Source organism: Rhipicephalus microplus, chromosome 3, assembly GCF_043290135.1.
Source record: "Rhipicephalus microplus isolate Deutch F79 chromosome 3, USDA_Rmic, whole genome shotgun sequence".
NCBI classification, from domain to species: domain Eukaryota; kingdom Metazoa; phylum Arthropoda; class Arachnida; order Ixodida; family Ixodidae; genus Rhipicephalus; species Rhipicephalus microplus.
In genome coordinates, this window is record NC_134702.1 from 39,524,712 (window position 1) to 39,540,121 (window position 15,410).

The following is a 15,410-nucleotide window of genomic DNA, read 5'->3' on the forward strand; positions in this document are numbered from 1 at the left end:
TACAACGGCCTGTCTGGCTGATGTAGCCATTACCGATTGACAAGTACTTCCCAAAAGCAGTACAAGAGCACTGCTCCAGAACTTCTGACTAATATCAGGCAAGTTTCTTGCCTGGCTAATGACAGAGAGGCTGAGAGGCGTATTTCTGAAGCACTGGATGTGTTAGTTCAGCACAAGCCAGAAAATTTCCCTATATATAGATAGTGGTCGCCCGTACCTTTTTGAAATATAGCTAAGCATAGCTGCCTTTGTCGGCTTGAAGCAGATAAGCGAGGTGGCTTCGCTGTAATTCCGAAGTGCTTACTTTTTGTTTGTCTTGATTGTAACCCAAGCTCCCCCGAAAGAACTGCTTTTAGTGTAATGAATATTTTCAGATCTTATGCTCACCCCTCGAATTATCTGGCGAAATGCCAGTTAGATTCGATTAGGTTTCTGAACCTACGTTTGAGATGAAGTACCGCGGGCGTTTGTTGGTGATTTGAACCGCGTAGCAAGAAACCCATCCTGTCGTTTCACAAGGCCCTTTCCAAGTTGATAAAATGAGGAATCGCCAAGTTGGGCATGCCTATAAGGCGCTCAAAAAAACGTGTCTGCTCTGTAAGTGCGATAGCCCTGTGCGTTTGACTTGATTGATAATAACTGGTTACTCGGTTAACGTGCTGTCTTCTGTAGCACAAAAGATCTTGAAAGGAATGAACTCTTGTAAGACCACGAAACGTGAGAGTAACGCAAACACTAGGAAATCGCAACTTCGTAAATCCACGGTTTTACCATGCTTGCGTAAAGTGTCACATAATTTGAAGCGGATTGGCCAACGGGTTCATGTCAGAGTTGGTTTGAGTGCGCGAAATAAGCTGTCCAAGTAATTCAACTGAGTCAACAACCCTACCGAGGAAAGTCTCACCTTTACCATGCAATACGAGTCACCATTTGTCTCGTGCGTCAAAACGAAGTCTACCCCATTCCCTTCTCATGTGGTAAGCGCAAGTTTGAGAATCGGCCAGACTGGCCGATTTTCATATAAAAGACCTCGGGTGCACGGCTGTAAATTCACCGGAGCCGTTAATGGTCATCCATAGATGTGCATTTCAAGCAATGCGGTAGTTCCCCTGAATTTAAAACAAGTGCGTCGCGCTATCAAGGAGCCGTAATTAGATGACGAGGAAAATCATCAAAGCGCATAATATTGCACTGTTGAAACAAAACTGACTCAGCACACCATCTTTCTCGTTATCTGACAATTAAATTCATATCTCTCGGCTAACTCGTTGCGATTGATCCGCTTACTCCATGCTAACGCAGCAACATGTGCTAATGACCATCTCATTACAATTTTGTTTCTGTGCTTTTCATGGTTTGGCTGGATTTTGTTTGTGAAGAAGTGGTCAACCAACTAGCCAAAGAGTTCAGCTTACACCACCACTTCGTGTATAGTTCAAAGTCTTTGACAAAACATATATTTACTAGGGGTGTGCATATTTCTACGGATGAACGCAGCGAGCATTAACTATAAGGAGATAATACACTACTGTTCTTCAACCCCACATTAAGGGTACTAGGTGTTTTTGCACACGGATAGCAGCACGCATAAATTAAGGAGCTGTGGCATATGTTGCAAGCCGGCGCGCGTCGATAGACGCGCGCATCGTTGCATCGTTGTTGGGACGCCACTGCGGAAGGAGAGAGATATTTTGGTGCCCCGCCGCGGTGGTCTAGTGGCTAAGGTACTCGGCTGCTGACCCGCAGGTCGCGGGTTCGATTCCCGGCTGCGGCGGCTGCATTTCCGATGGAGGCGGAAATGTTGTAGGCCCGTGTGCTCAGATTTGGGCGCACGTTAAAGAACCCCAGGTGGTCAAAATTTCCGGAGCCCTCCACTACGGCGTGTCTCATAATCATATAGTGGTTTTGGGACGTTAAACCCCACAAATCAATCAATCAATCAATCGAGAGATATTTTGGTGGTAACCCTCATCTGAAACCTGCGCAATAATATTTAAATTCCATGGTTGCCCCGCCATGGTAGTCTAGCGGCTAAGGTATTCGCCTGCTGACCCGCAGGTCGCGGGATCGAATCCCAGCTGCGGCGGCTGCGTTTTCGATGGGGGTGAAAATGTCCTAGGCTCGTGTGTTCAGATTCGGGTGCACGTTAAAGAACCCCAGGTGGTCGAAGTATCCGGAGCCATCCACTACGGTGTCTCTCATAATCATGCGGTGGCTTCGGGACGTGAAATCCCACATATCAATCAATCAAATCCCTTCGTTACGTGAGTCTTCGCTTATAACATCGGTAACGTCTCCTGCCTATGCGCTGACAAAAATGTTAAATCGACCCTACGATGAGTGGAGCAAGCTCCCCGCACCGCTTGTGGTCACACTCACTAGTGCCATGGCGTTTTGCAGGCCTTCGTGCTGTCCAGGATGCACGTGTTCTACTCCCTGATCACTGCGCCGGAGCACTGGCAGGACCGCGTGAAGGAGCAGATGCCGCCCGCCGACGAAGCGCCTGCTCTCGCCAAGTGATCTGCGTGTTGTCTTGTCCCGGGACAACGTTCCTTAATATCGCACATTAAAATCACGCGAGTCTGCCAGGTTTTCATTGAATTGTGAAATGTGCTGAAATATTGGCAGCGTAAACTAATTGGACTATGAATCTATACCAACTAGCCCGTTTTTCAAACCGTCTGGATTGTAGAAACACCAAATAACATGCATATCGTATATTATTGAGATCTTGCAGACATTCGTGTCAAGGAAAGCATATAGGGGATGTTATATGAGGTAAATTGTAATATGTGAAGAAATAAAAGTCGATAAAATGGTAATTTGGCGAGGGCAGGGCCCGAACCTGTGACCTTCGAATACACGAAGTTATTCGAAACCCGCAGGTTTGGTACCTGCACTGTAAAAAATGAGGACCCTCCTTCACGAAGAATGCTGAAGGTATAGCGGTGCCGAGCAACTCCGTGAGCAAGAATACAACGATCTCCTTAATACGTAGCCTCTTCACGGAAGTCATGCTTCAGCACGATTACCTCAGAACCTGTCACTTTATTAAGGTGACAGACATTGTTCCGTGATCATAATACGACAGTTTCCTTCGAACAAGGTGTTCTTGCGTATTCTATACGTTATTGCAACTAATACAAAAATGTTTGTATTGTTCCACACAACAGTCTGCTGTATTGTTCTGCACAACAGTCTGCAGTATTGTTCCGCACAACAGTATGCCGCACCACAGCTGTGCCATGCAGCCTGCTTGCAAAATATAGCAGTGGAGGATTTCATTTATGTTCTGCGTGCCTGTGAATGTGAGTTATTTGTGTTGTTTGATGGAGAGTTTTGTCGGCTGGGCACGGTGTCAATTTAGTTTCTGGGCACACCTTCATCTGCAAGTGAACGCAGGGTTCATAGAATGATTACAACTTACTATATGTTTTGCACAGGTAGCATGATTTTGTGGAATGAATGCAGTCATTCATGGCTAGCTCCCTAAAGTACCTGTTTTTTATGTACACAACACCAAATTGAACAGGAGTCCAGTTGAACTGAACTCTACACAAAGAACACAAGAATTGAGTGTGAAGCAAACCAAGGCACAAAGAGCACATGATATGTTTATAGAGCTCATCGTGGCACTGAAATGACGAAGATGGGACAAGCCGAACATACACAAGTCTGTCCCATCCTTGTGATTTGAAGTGCTACGCTGAACTTATGAAAGTGTTACACCAAAAAAAATTTACCCATGCAAAGTTCACATTACATCCTCCCTTCCCCATTTTGCAGATTTATTTTTGTTGAGTCAATCTGTACATGCAAAGATGTTCCATACTACGTGTGAATTAATGAGTGTAAAAAGCTTACTTGGGCTTGCAATTATAAAGTTGCATAGAAGTGTTCCCACCTAAGCAGATGGCAATTTCAGCATATGTTGGCAACAAGTCAGTGAAGGTTGACCAGTTCCTTAAAAATTTACATCCTTGTGAACATGTTATTCTTGGAAGTTATTGGTTGACAACAAATAAACCAACATGCAAAGCCCCCCCCCCCCCCCCTCCCGATCTGTCTCCAAGCCACTTTCAAACACTTTTTATATAGAAGCTACGCCTTGTTGTCCAGCAGTTAAACTCAGTCTTGGAACAAGCTGCACTGGTGGCAATAGCAGCATCGCCCCTTTGCAGTCTTCAAACCTCTGAACTCTTTCTGCCCATTTTGCCAATAGGAGTGGCGTTGCAATAACACAGTGTACTTTGTAGAAGACCTTCCTACGATCATGCGCAGGTGTGCGGTACGTGAACGTATATCCCAAGGTAAACCGAAAAGCACTGAAGATCTGAGTGGGGTCATCGGTAAAGTATAAAGCAAAAATTGCGAAGCAAGTTTCATGGGCAAAACAAATGAAAAATCGCCACCGGAACCTAAACAACGTAAAGAGGATGTTGCTTAAGTTTTCCATGCAACATGTTCTGACACAGAGCTTGCTGAAAGCTGCTGAGTTACAAGACATAGCTGCAGCTTGAACAACTTGACTATGCCACCTCGTGTACAAAGGTGAGAAAACAGAAAACTTCAGGAGTTGCAGTCCATTCGTTACCATGTATCAGCTTCCAACAACCCCGGCCTTCTATCTATAAATGTGTACCTACCTGCATAGATGGCACCATCTATGCCATCTATATATGCATAGATGGCACCATCTTTGCCATCTATGCTACCTGCATAGATGGCAAAAGCTTTCATGTCATTTTTGTGTATAGTGTTGTGCAAGGTCAGAGTAAACAATTTACAGTTAAGTGATAAATCCGGAGTGTATGTGGGGGTAGTTCGTGTGTATGCACTGTGCTGCGTTATCTTGCAGATGTGCGAGTCATACCTGCTGCAGCATGCCAAATTAACAATGAAATGCACTACTACACGCTTCTTTGAACAGAACTTTGGCAGATGTATTCAAAAACATAATTCTTAAAAGTGCTGAAAGCCCGCTTATGAAACTGTGTGCATGGCTCATGAACAGCCCCACTTGGCTCCTTTCTGTATGTCTGAAAAGGAAGTAAAAAAAAAAACTATTGTAGCAGCAGCAATGTTCGGAGTTTAAACCACTATGGTGTCTACTACATACATCACCTCGGTTCACACAACTATTTCATGAATCACAAAAGCAGACGGTATTTCGGGACAAGAACAGATCAGATGCAGAACAGGCAGCAGGATGCTATGATGACCCATTGCTATAGTAGACAAGAACTCAACATTAAACACACTATATACTAACTGCGAAAATTCATGGACTAGCATAACAAATTCCGTTTAGTTAGTGCCATGGTGGGGCAGTTACAATTTCTGTAACTACTAACACCACGGAGAGTTATGTGGGGTGAACAAAAGAAATTTGCATTATAATATGAAATCTTACAAAAGACAAAGCATATTGTAGAGCACTGCAAAGGCCTACGTGCGGCATGGAACATAATGTAACGGCACCTATGGAGCGAGAAACAGGAGCCGTGAGATAAGAGGATCAGGACTTAGTTGTCGTTTCCGTAGCCTCAAACCATCCAGCACTCTGTCACTGCGCGTGAGAGAGGGCTGGATGAGTACACGTCGCCTTATTCATAACATCATGGTGGAGGTATTAGCCTGATGAAGACAACAATGCATCAACACAAATGGTGAGCATTAAATTAAGAAGCAAGGCTTGCATATATAGTTTTTTTAATCCAGTAAACACTACATGACAGTTGTACATCTCATTACGACAGGAGCTGACTTGAAGATGGGAGCTTGAATGAGTGTCATATCGCTAAATTAAGTGCGTTGTTCGAGCCAGTGTTCGAATAAGACGATTTCTCTAAGTTGTGGTAGCAAACTTGAAGCAGTTTGCTGCCTCGGTAAAGAAAAGTTCTGCTGTCGAATAGCGAGCTCTAACATTCGTTCAATTATTTTTTTTTCATCAGGTATACATCTCAACACATTCATTACAAATCCTCAACTTTCACAAATGCTTCTATTCTAATGATACTGGGTGCAAAACTTAAGCTGCGAAGGACAAGGCATTTAGCAGGGGTCTGGCTGCTCCACAGTTTTATAAGACTCTGTCAATGATGCTAAAATGAGCGACTCGACAAGAGGACATCCATTTACCAGAGCAGCAAACCATATCAAGGTTACTGCCACGACTTAGACTAACGGTTTTTGTTCAAGCATTCAGAAAAATCTAATCTTGAAAAATCTTGATTGGCTCCAAAAACAAATTTTCTTTAATGATTTGACCCTCATTCAAGCACCCCCCCCCCTTATCATCATCTTCACTTCTGCCATAACAAGACAACTGTCATGTAATGTTTGATAGAATTTAAAAATATGGACAGTAAGCCTTTCTTCTCAATTTAATGCTCACCCTTTACCTTTATGCTTTAATGACTGTCTTATCAGCCAAAGAACCCAGGGTAAAAATGTGTCAAGGCGCCTTTAAATTTTAGAGTCAGAAGTATTTTTAACTCTTGGTAAATACCCTTAAAACAAACAATGTAATATTATTCTACACGAAAGAATCACTCTTGTAAAAATATATAAAAAATCACTGCATTTTGCTATGTTTTATTTGATTGATATGTGGGGTTTAACGTCCCGAAACCACCATCTGATTACGAGAGATGCCGTAGTGGAGGGCTCCAAAAATTTCGGCCACCTACAACATTTCCGCCTCCATCGGAAATGCAGCCGCTGCAGCCGGGACTCAATCCCACGAGCTGCGGGTCATAGGTGAGTGCCATTTTGCCATGTTTCCTCACGACCAACATTAGCATAAATTGAAACAAAAGTTATTTCGATACCATAGCCATGAAATTTCACTGACAAAGGAACAAAGACTGTGGTAAAGGCATGAAGCAACAATCATGTGTCAGTTCTTTTTCTCCCATAACTCAATTTCTGAGCACATCGTTTTAAAGGCCTCTGCTGTATTAGAAAGTTTTTCCCCAAAAATAGTGCTGGAATAATTTCTTCCCACATTGAGGCATCAAAGCACCAGTTTTGGAAAATATCGCAAATTGTCAAGAAACCACTTCACAGACTAACATGACAAGACCATGAACAAGACCAAGACCATACAGGTTAATACTCAGTCACAGTTTCTGAGGCAGTCCGGTGGCTTGTCCATCCGTACTGCCTTCTGTCCGTCTTTGGGTCAGTTTTTGTAGAATGTCTGCCGAGAAAACAAAAAAAAAACATTAGGCACAATTCACTTTCTCTAGCATGCCCCATGTAACACAACTTGACTTTCTCGGCCTCATGAGGTAGCAGTCTCGAAAGCATGCTAACAGCTGCTGCTTTATGCATGTATATCTCATACCCTATTAGCAGGCTCCAAAATAATGCCCAGTCATCGTTAAGCAAGAAAAAAACAGAAATAACATTTTACACTAGGCATAAATTTAACTTCTTGATTTTCAGTCAATAACCTATTTTCCTTACGCATTATATGCATACATGTTGAAAATACTGGGCGTGCAAACATGGCCGCAGGTGAGTCAGGACACTTTAAATTCCAACTAACAATGAGAAGGCAGACTAACGGAACATATAAGACAGTTAACCAGAGGCCCATCATTAAACCTATCTTTATATCACGACGTAAATGCATGCCAAAATTAGAATCATGCAGTTTCGTACAAGCACAGAAATGAAGAAATGCATCTAATTGTTGAGGCTTGGCATAGCGACATGTGGTAGTGCATGTGTGAGCCAACCATCGAATAACTCAACGAAGAAATCAAATGCTGAGCAGTTATCTCTCACATAGATCAACAGGCATGCCGTCTTGATCTATATCTCCACTTGCCTTATTTCGTTTCTAGCTTAATGTCAACTTTTACAGTTGGTGTTTGCGGTGTCTCGACTACTCTCTCGAGTCCATTATTGCATGCCCTGCCTTTTTAACATGAATACTAACCTACTAAGCAGCTCACTTCTCCTATTTGAAATATGTATACAATCTAGAATTACCACTATGTTCACTCAATGTAACAGTAATAATGGGGTTCTGAATGTGGTATTAGGAAAACAAAGCAGCAAAGCAATGAACGGCCAGCTATTTAGCTGCAAAAGCAGAAAAACGAGGTGGCTCTAGTGCCATGAAAAATCCATGAAAGTACTATCAACAGGAAAAAGCTTGGTAGATGTTGAATTCACAACAAATGCGAATTTCCGCTACGTCGGTACTTAACGCTTGTTATTAGACTGGTGACTGCATAGGTTGGAATGCGAAGTGCAGTATAAAATATTTCTTTCAAAATTGCAATCTTAGAGAAAGTGAGAATTTAGCTTCATCGAACATTTCGTGTCCCGCAAACTTTTGCTGTTTATGGTACATATTGAACATACAGAATGTTTCCTATAATGAACACATAAATATTGAAAGAAGCTACAGACTATTTCACAGATGAGCATTGCAAAATATAAATCAACAAAGCCATGTAGTGCATTGAAATGTAGAAAGCTACTAAACAATCCCACCGTCTGAAGTTTCTGATAACTGCAAAATTGTAAAATTTGAGCACGTTGCCACAAATATTGTGTTCACATGATGAAATGATAATGTCACAGCCAATAAAACACACATTATAGCTGTTTTCAGTTTATCACTCGGCTTCTCCATCGTTCTCATCGTGAAGAGGGGTACGCATGCGTTACTATCATGACTACAGTCACATCGCAACAAAGCATGATATCAGTGATAGTGCAATCAACATGCAGCCATCAACTAAGCATGGCTTTGTTGATATGCCGCTGTGCTACATCGGCATGGTGAGAAATTACTGTGCAAGGCATAGGTGAGATGAACAAATATGCGGCACATCTCACAACGGCACAATCTATACGGCGTAATTTTAAGGCCAAAACACTATTTCATATTGCAGAGAGAACCAACCGACTGTCAGTGCAAAATCACGTCACTTCGCTAGCAAAGATTATACACTAGTCAGGCATAAAGGGGTCACCATAATTGTTTTTCGAAATGAAGTGCTCACACAATGCGATTGCTGCAGAACTCTGTATGAATTAGCAAGATGGTCTGGAAGGTGATAAAAAAGAAAGACTGAACCAAAGCTGCCTAATGGCACTTTGAAAGAATGTAAAACACACTGTGCAGGGAATTCCTTTTGCACACATATTCCTATAAGCTATAAAACTTTACTGTGGTGGCTGCACTGTCTGTGTAGGCCAGAAGCAGCTGGCCCGTGGCTCTCTGGCATCTGATCTGTTCGTTGAAAAGAACTTGTGGCTCACATCCTTGTAGCACTGCTTTTGGGAGGTGATCCCTGCGATAACAAAAGTAGCACAACACAATTATGCTCTGTAAACACTCACATGAAATCCACATTGGTGTCTTTAAAAAAACTTCAGCTATAGACTGAACCACAGCAATACTTTCTTCTGTTATAACCAAGCACCTTATTGCTTTCCCTGGCCTGGTTTCTTGTTTTCACCAATGAGACAATCCAGCAGAAGTTAAGCTTTAGTTGGGGATGAAGCAGTTAAAAAGCATAAATTTAATATACGATATAAAAATATTAGAATAATTTTGCATGATATATGAAATTATAATTCTTGTAATGTCCCACCACCAAGTAATGAGTGAGCAAGCTGTGACATTAGGGTTTCGCAAAATAGTGGAGTTTCTGGAAAATGCAATTAGCTGCAAGTGCCTGCTGAATCTACTCGTGCGCATTTAGCAAACCTGTGTAATGATACTGACAGACAGAGAACACCCCGTTCTCACTTAGCTGCCCCCATCACAGCATCATTTTGCTTCACATAAGGGTTCCTGGTATGCAGGATGCAGATGCATGAACTTTGTGGCTATGTCGTACCACAGTGAATGTGATCGACATCTGCTCGAACTATGTAAGCAGCTGAAAAATGCTCCATTGTGCAATTAGCTGTAACAACGCAGTATTGCTAGCTACCAGTCACTTCACCGTACACCCACAACAAATTTTGGCATTAGCAAGGTTTCGCAGTGTATAAAAGCGTGTGAACACAGTATTCAATGGTACCAACTGCATTCTCTATTTTTTATCTAGATGCATAGAACGTGCACAAAGCCAATAATTGCGCCAAGTAGAAGAGTTCATTTTAGGTATTCTATGAAATTCATAGACAAGAATCAGGCACATCACTCAAGCCTGTTGTTTAGCATTATAGGTGAAAGTGTGCTTGCAAACGGAAACAGAAAAATTAGCAATTGACCATGAAAAATGGTAAAAACTAGGTTTATGTTTGGCAGAAACAAATCGCATACAGTAAAGACAGCCCAAGACACTGCAATGATAAGGTTGTAAATTTCAAAGTGGCTCACTACTCTTCACACTATGCATGCATTTACAAGAAAAATAGCAATGCTCGCTGCAGAAAACAGTACAGTTTTACAGTTCTTGCGAAATTACACTTGCAAGTACCCCATTCTATAAAAAGGCCACACTTTGCGAAACCTGGTCACGTTTCCAGACGAAACGCACTTGCCATGGTGACAAATAGGTGAAGTACTCTTCTACAGCATGATTCATTGGAACTAAAAACTATGATAACAATAACTTCTTATTATAGCTAGCAAGAGCCTTTCTACTGTTGTTTTATTTGAAGCAATTAGATCTCGGTGGGAGGCCACATATTAATGATCGCAAAAACACAGTGACTGGTTGTGCAGCAATTTCCAACTATGCTCATTTATGGAAACCATTGCACTTCTCTCTCAATTAAAGGTTGCACATAACACTTTGGGATGAATAATGTCAAGTGGGTACGTAGCATACATCGTGATGTTACTCTCTATACCCTCACTTATTTTGCAATATTTTCGCTTCGACATGACTAGCTCAAAGCAACTCTTCATTAAATGGAACTTTGTACATTACCTTTGAGTTAGCCACAGATGCTGAATAAGCACCTCTTATGGGATGCTTGGCTCACCGTGTGGCCAGCACTGCACAGTTCGTCAAGGCACTTCTGTTTGCTACCTGCAGTACGCAGCAAAAAACTTAGGCATTCAAACAAAAACAAAGCAAGCATGGCAGCAGCATTTCGTTCTTTGGAGATATGGGGGAGGGGTAGTGCAGCATTGTTCTTCATAAGCTACAAACACATGCTATAACTGTTTTAGTTTGACGCATAAACAGTATAAAAGAGTGAAAATGGTTAGAGGAGACAAGCGGCCGCATATTTGAAGTCCGGAATGCAGAAACACTCACTTCGAATTTTACAGTATATATTCTGTGTTATCTATAAAAAGTACGCAAAGTGCTGAATTTCACTAACACTTGCACACTATTCAGCCAATGTGAAACGACAACGTATTGCACTCGCTTCGCTGTCCAGCTGGTGCTTCCGAAATTTCCTGAAGTTGCGCAGACAGCAAAGTGGCCTGGTCAAATTTAAGTATACCCATTCCAACAAGCACCGCTGGCTTCAACTCCAAGTGACAGCACGAAAGGAAGGCATTTAATAATGACATAAGACTAATGCTCATTACCTAAGCGATTGAATAAAAATGCAAGTATACTTCAGTTTCATGTTTGATTTCTATTGTTAATTCTTCCGCATGTCACATTTTCTCTGATGCTGAGTATTGAGATAAAGGCAAAATATATTTAAAATATCGCACTACAATATGTTTACCAGCAACAGTCATACTACATTATACAAAGTAGTGCTAGCGATATCACTGCAAACATTCAGAGCAATCACGACGGCATATCTCAGAGACTTTCCCAGTCTTTTATTGAGCTGCAGTTAAAGGCAGCAGCCGCTAAATGAACTTTGAACCCATTTTTTTTAGAAACCGAGTGATCTGCTTTTCTTCAAAAAGCTTGCGGGCGCAAGGTGCAGACATTAACGGAAGTAGATATAGCCCTGGCAACGGGGACTATACCGCTCGGAGTTGATGTGCCGGCAGTCTTGCCAAACCGATACAGCCAAGGCAGCTTCTTTGTCCCTTTTCGCCCTATGAGCTTGGGAAGCGTCCGTGCTAACGCGCTGTGCATCCCTCGGGGTTGCTCCAATCAGGCGATCTCTTCCGTATGGTGTTTCCGTTTTGTTCTTCTTTAATATATTTTTTTCTGATATCCAAATAGTGAGAGCCGCGATGCGCCACAGCGTAGGTCACTTGCGCCCAACTGAGACGAGAATATCACTAACAGTCACTGCGAAAATAGCGAGAGCCAAAAGATTAACAAGCTGGACGTAACTTAAGCCCCTACTGCCGACACAAGACCTGCAAACGGTAAAAAAAAAAAACGCTACCGGCAGAATATTCCGCGCTAATGTCCATAAGTGCATTATTGCAATCAGATACAGCCCAGCTGTCACAACCCCTGCTAATCAAAGTGGCTTGTTCATCTACATGGAACACTCCAACTGAACTTCGGTCATGTCACCTGATAACGCAACTGCAACAAAAAGGGTGGGATGCGCAGTTTTTTCGGTCACTAACCCGGGACGTAGAGGAATTTTCGTCAACTATAACGCAATGCGTACTGTAACACGACACGTGACAACAGCTATCAAGCCCACACCCCTAAACCCCTGGTAACCACCTTCAGCCGCGTGCTCAAAGCCGCGTGCTCAAAAAAAAATTACGGCATGTTCACGGGGTGAATGATGATGAATGGGCGAAGCTCCGGAGGGATTCATCGGTAAACTGTGAATCTTCCGTGTAATTCGCCCAGGCGATCATCATGTAAAGACGTGAGAAACGCTGTGTGTATATACACAAATCAACTTTTATTCGTTCTTAGACGATGGATGGCTTGCGATGTCCCTTGCCTCGCGCGCTCGCACATCGGGATTCTGTCTGCGAGCGCGCGCTGCTGCCGCCTTGCGCTCTCTCCGCTGTGCAGCCTTATCCATCCGGGGACTCCTAGCGCGCGCCAACAGCGAACGAATTTTATTATAGCTTAATAAAACTTGTTGTTGGGCTAGTTGGTTATACATCATATACTTAGAAATTTTGGCGCAACCTCGACTCACGCAAACACTCACACAAGCAAACACACTTACACCAGAGCAACACACACGACACGCAGCGCTCACTACCAACTGTTTATTGCTCCTATCTGACCTTCTTAAATACGTACATCGAAATGCGCAAAGGCACAAACTAACAGAACTGCGCCAGTAGAAAACCAACATGGCGTCACCACACCACTAGGAACAAGTAAAAAGTAAAAAAAGTAAAAAAAGTAAAAAAAGGGGGGGGTTAACACGAAAAGGAGATATAATCGCTAAACCCTCGCATCAAGGAAAGATATTTCTTGTTGATGCAACACCAAAGATGGCTCGCTGACACATATATCTTTATTCTTTTCTATATAATATGCTTCTAACAGCAAACGTGCTGATAAATTTGAGCTTCTCCCAAGAATCCTTGTATCCGAAAATCGTGGTTCACACCCACATGCGGCAATATGCGACACAAGATGTGCGTACTTATCCTCGTTTTTCTTAACCTTTAGCGCATGCTCCCTAAGCCGGTCATTGAGGCATCGCTCGGTAATGCCAATGTACACGTTACCGCAGGAAAAAGGAATGGAGTATACAACTCCCATGGAACATTTTACGAAGGCATTCTCATGTTTTTTCACGCAACCGCGTCTCTTGCCATTGCAAATACGCGGACATAACTTGGCGAGCTTTTCTGGCGCAGAAAAGACCACAGCCACACCATGCCTTGCAGCAACCTTCTTAATATTATGGGAGAGCTTGTGCACGTAAGGCACGACTTGAAGCTTGGAACCCGAAGGATCCCAAGTAGCTCTATCCCTTTGTGTTCCACGTTTCATCTTCTGCAGTAGTGACTCGGCGACCGCGTTAAGGACCGACGAAGGGAAGCCCGCCGCCGTCAATCGGCTGATCTGTTCATAAAAACTAGTACGCATGTGGTGTGGACACGACTTAATCAACGAGGATTCTAGACATAGCGAAGCAATACCTCTTTTAACTAATTTCGAGTGTGCAGAATCATACGGCAACAGCCCCTTCTTCACTCTAGGCCGGTACACCCAACAAAAGTGTTCATTACCCCACAGTAGCTTGAGGTCTAAAAACTGGAGACAAGCCTCTGTGGGTACCTCGGTAGTGAACCTAAGTCCGCGTCCATGATCTTTAAAAACACTAAGCACATGTTCACAATAAGAACGCTGCACTTCATATGATACCTCATCCGCACGCACACTCACTGAAGTACAGGCGTCTACTTGAAAATCTAAAAAGTAATTGGGGGGTGTATATGGCCCCCGCTTGTCTAAAAGAATTAAAAAATCGTCAACATATCTAAAAATCTTCAAAACCTTATTCCCCCTTAAAAATTTATCCAACGTCCTATCTACATCTGCTAAAAAGTGTGAGTGTTTGCGTGAGTCGAGGTTGCGCCAAAATTTCTAAGTATATGAATTTTATTACAACGCTCCCCCTAGCGTGCGTCGCCGCACTAAATCGAACGATTGCCTTCAACCAATGACACGCGTCATATCTGACATCATTCCTATTTTATAAGATCTCGCGTCTTTCATCAACTACAAGTACCGCTTTCTAGTTTATAACATCTTGCATCTTTTCATCATCAGCTACAAGTACCACCATCTAGTAAACACTACAAGAACTAAACGAGAGGTGGCTACATACAGGAGACGGTACCGCCATCTAGTGAACACTGCAAGAACTAAACTAGAGGTGGCTACATACAGGGGACGGTACCGCCATCTAGTGAACACTGCAAGAACTAAACTAGAGGTGGCTACATACAGGCTACAGGGGACGCACAGCCCACGCCCTAAGGAGCTTCGCCCCTCAAAAAGAACGCTTTCGAGTAAGCCACTGAGCGCCTTCAAAGCAGCGTAAACATTCAAGGCATGAGCATTTAGTAGGCAGTCGAACAGGCCGAAAGCGGAGAAAATTCACGCGAACCGTAAGATAGGACTTACCTGATAGCGAAATCCACAAAACTTGTTCGCCGGTCAGCTTTGAGGGAAAGCTCCGACACAATGATGACTCGAAGCAGGGAAGTTAACGACACCTTGCGCAAACTTCTGGAGGCATATTGTTCGACTTCACGCAACCACAGGTTAGCCGATCAGAATACGACAGTGAATACACGTCTTGGTGTCGCAAATCGCCGTTCAACATGGTCGTCTCTAACGAGTCCTCGACCGCGACGTTCCGCCGTGAGAAGCGTCCATGTTGGCTGGCGAGCACCGTGCATGCGCGACCTCAGCTGGACGAGCTACGAAGGCAAGCAGCTGACCTTCGTGCGCAGATCACCCAGGCCCAACGGGACCATCACCGAGACGCTAGTCAAGCGCAGGCACGAATTGTAGAACTGAATAAGAAAGAGACCGAGTACAATAAGAACCAGG

General features: G+C 43.2%; 1 protein-coding gene across 2 annotated transcripts in view; it reads left to right on the forward strand.

The window, feature by feature from the left end:
- The window catches only part of LOC142803688 (uncharacterized), a 94,766-nt gene extending 92,170 nt beyond the window's left edge, over positions 1 to 2,596 (forward strand). For both annotated transcript variants that reach the window (XM_075889278.1, XM_075889277.1), the window contains exon 7: positions 2,401 to 2,596. In XM_075889278.1, coding sequence (XP_075745393.1) covers positions 2,401 to 2,520 — 120 coding nt within the window. In that variant the 3' untranslated portion in view covers positions 2,521 to 2,596. The remainder of the gene's footprint in view (positions 1 to 2,400) is intronic.
- The last annotated feature ends 12,814 nt before the right edge of the window (positions 2,597 to 15,410 follow it).